Genomic DNA, 2618 nt, shown 5'->3' with positions numbered 1-2618 from the left:
AGGTTTCTGCTATTTTGGTGTTCGGAGACTTCACTTCTGATCCTGGAAACAACAACTACATTCTGACCCCTTTCAGGGGCAATTTCCCACATTATGGGAGAGATTTTGCAAACCAAAAAGCGACAGCGAGGTGTACCAATGGAAAGAAACACAATCCTAATTTTCGAATTTTTTGATAATAATGTCTTGAAGAGGGTGCGTGAATGGTTGTATTTATTTATGAATAGCACGTGTATTCATTTATGAATAACATTGTAGTTATGTGTGAATAGTTGTATTCATTTATGAATAACACGTGTATTCATTTATCATAGAATGTGTATTAATTTATAAATAACAATGTATTCATTTGTGAATTGCAATGTATTCATGTGTGAATGATTGTATTTATTTATGAATATTAGTGTATTCATGTGAATGTGTGTATTTATTTATGATTAGAGGTATTCATTTTATGAAAAAATGATAATTTTTACACTTTTTTTTCAGTTTATGAAAAATGCATTGAATTATTTGTATTTTGATGTGTTTTCATTAATGATTGGAAATGTATTGATTTGCAATTGGATTTCTATTCATTTTTTTTAAAAACAAAAACGTGAAATAGTAGAAAATAATATTTTTTTTTAAGATTTTCTTTTCAGATTTAAAATAAAATGAAATATTAAAATTTATACGTGATTTTTTTGAAACGGTCATAAATAATTTTCGGGAAAAATCATAAAAAAAATATATTTATATATATTTTATTAACTAAAAGGAAATATTAATTTTTTAGGTAATTAAAATCATTATCCCTAGATTTTAGGAAATCAATAATTAATATTTATATAAAGTTACTAATATACCCTTATAAAATTATTGGTCCCAGAACTGTTCTCGCATTCTCAACATTTTAAGTGTTCTCATTTGATCCTCTCCCTTATATACCTCTTAATGTCATCACAAAAATAAATAGCAGAGTATCTTATTTCTACTTACATCATATTTTAAAAGTTGATAGATATGTTTTAATTTTGATATAAAAAAATCACATGTTAGAACAAGTAATTGTCACTAAAAATTATAAACATATTTAATAAAATTGTCACTATATAAACTATTTGATTTAGGGGAAAGTAACGTATCTAAAATTAAACTTTAATAACAAGAAAATTACATTAATCTAAAACATCTCAGAATTAATAAATTTTGTTTATATAGAAAAAAAAAGATCAAACATTCAACAAGATATCCAATTTGATCCATTACATCAAATAAAAATATAAAAAAATAAAAAAAAAAAAAAAAAAAATTCTCTCCCTCAAAGACAACATTAATTTTTTCAAAGATAATTTTCAAACCAATTTTATTCCAACTCCTTATTCTTAGTGGATCTAAACACCCCACCACGGATAATATTATATCATCATCATTCATGACATAACAATCTTCATTTATTCAACACCAAACATTTGTCTCAACATTACTACAAAGTTGAGGATTTTTTCAGGATTAGCCAAAGATTCAGAAACACTCTCCCTAGCATGGACCCGCGTGATCCATGCTGCCAATTTAGGGTAGTGATCCTCCACCTTAAAGCTACCGTATTTCTCGTAGGCTGGGAACCACGAAGTTAGACCAACAAGCAGTATGTCCACAAACCCAAAGTTGTCCCCAGCGAAGTAGTCTTTTCCAGCCAAAGTGCCATCTAAGAACTTCAAGATATCAAGGAATGCTGCCTTAGCGGCCTCTACTTCATCTTCTCCTTTTGCAGTCCAAATGGCCCGACCCGCCGAGTGGACCTAGGATATACATATACATAATGATGAACTATTTCTAAAAGTATATCACTTTAAACCGGTTGTATTATATTGTGGTATGTCAGGTGGCTAATATCCCACAACTCCACAAGTGGTTTTGGGACCACATAACGTAATTGATCCCAAAACCAGGTCTCACATCCTCGGATATGGACCAGTTGGGATCAATTACGGGTATTCCAATCAAGTACTTGTATTGTCATAGTAAGCTTAATTAAAAAGAGGGCTTACCTTGCGATCAATGTAATCGGCCCAAAAGCGGGCTCGGGCTTTCTCATATGCACAAGTGGGCAAGAGGGGTTTGGAAGACCAAACTTCATCGATGTAAGTGATAATGTTAGTGGACTCGAGGATGGGCTTATTGTCGTGCAAGAGGACAGGAACTTGTTGATGGACAGGGTTTGATTTTAGCAACAATTCGGTCTTTCCACCTAACAAATTATTCTCTAAAATCTCTTCATAAGCAATATCTTTTTCTGCCAATGCCACCTTCACCCTCATGCAAAAAGGGCTAGCCCACATGCTTAGAAGCTTCACATCATCTTTTCCCATCTTTAGATCTCTTTTATTTCTTTGTGTGTATGTTTGATGATTGTGAAAGAAAGAAGCTTTGTGTTTATATAGGAGCTCATTGTGTTCTCCCTCACAAGAAAAAACTTTGATTTTCCCATATATAAGTTGTTTTAAGGCTAAAAGTTAAGCGGAGAATTAACACAGGCTGTGAGAGTGTGAGGATATTCAAACAAAGATCATTTCCGGCACACAAGAAAATTTGCATTAAAAATAATTATTTTACATAGGACTGCTTGAAAATTA

General features: G+C 31.4%; 1 protein-coding gene across 1 annotated transcript; it reads right to left on the bottom strand.

Moving 5' to 3' along the window:
* Window positions 1–1436: 1436 nt before the first annotated feature.
* Window positions 1437–2354, bottom strand: LOC145033721 (putative glutathione S-transferase). Its single transcript, XM_078982276.1, has 2 exons — window positions 2034–2354; window positions 1437–1784 (listed from the first exon to the last, which is right to left on the bottom strand). The coding sequence occupies exons 1-2, from the start codon at window positions 2352–2354 to the stop codon at window positions 1437–1439; spliced, it is 669 nt and encodes a 222-aa protein (XP_078838402.1).
* Between the last annotated feature and the right edge of the window lie 264 nt (window positions 2355–2618).

Source organism: Lactuca saligna, chromosome 3, assembly GCF_052625555.1.
Source record: "Lactuca saligna cultivar CGN05327 chromosome 3, ASM5262555v1, whole genome shotgun sequence".
In the NCBI taxonomy this organism is placed as follows: Eukaryota; Viridiplantae; Streptophyta; class Magnoliopsida; order Asterales; family Asteraceae; genus Lactuca; species Lactuca saligna.
The sequence above is the reverse complement of the archived record's forward strand: the minus strand, read 5'-3'. Positions and strand labels throughout refer to the sequence as shown.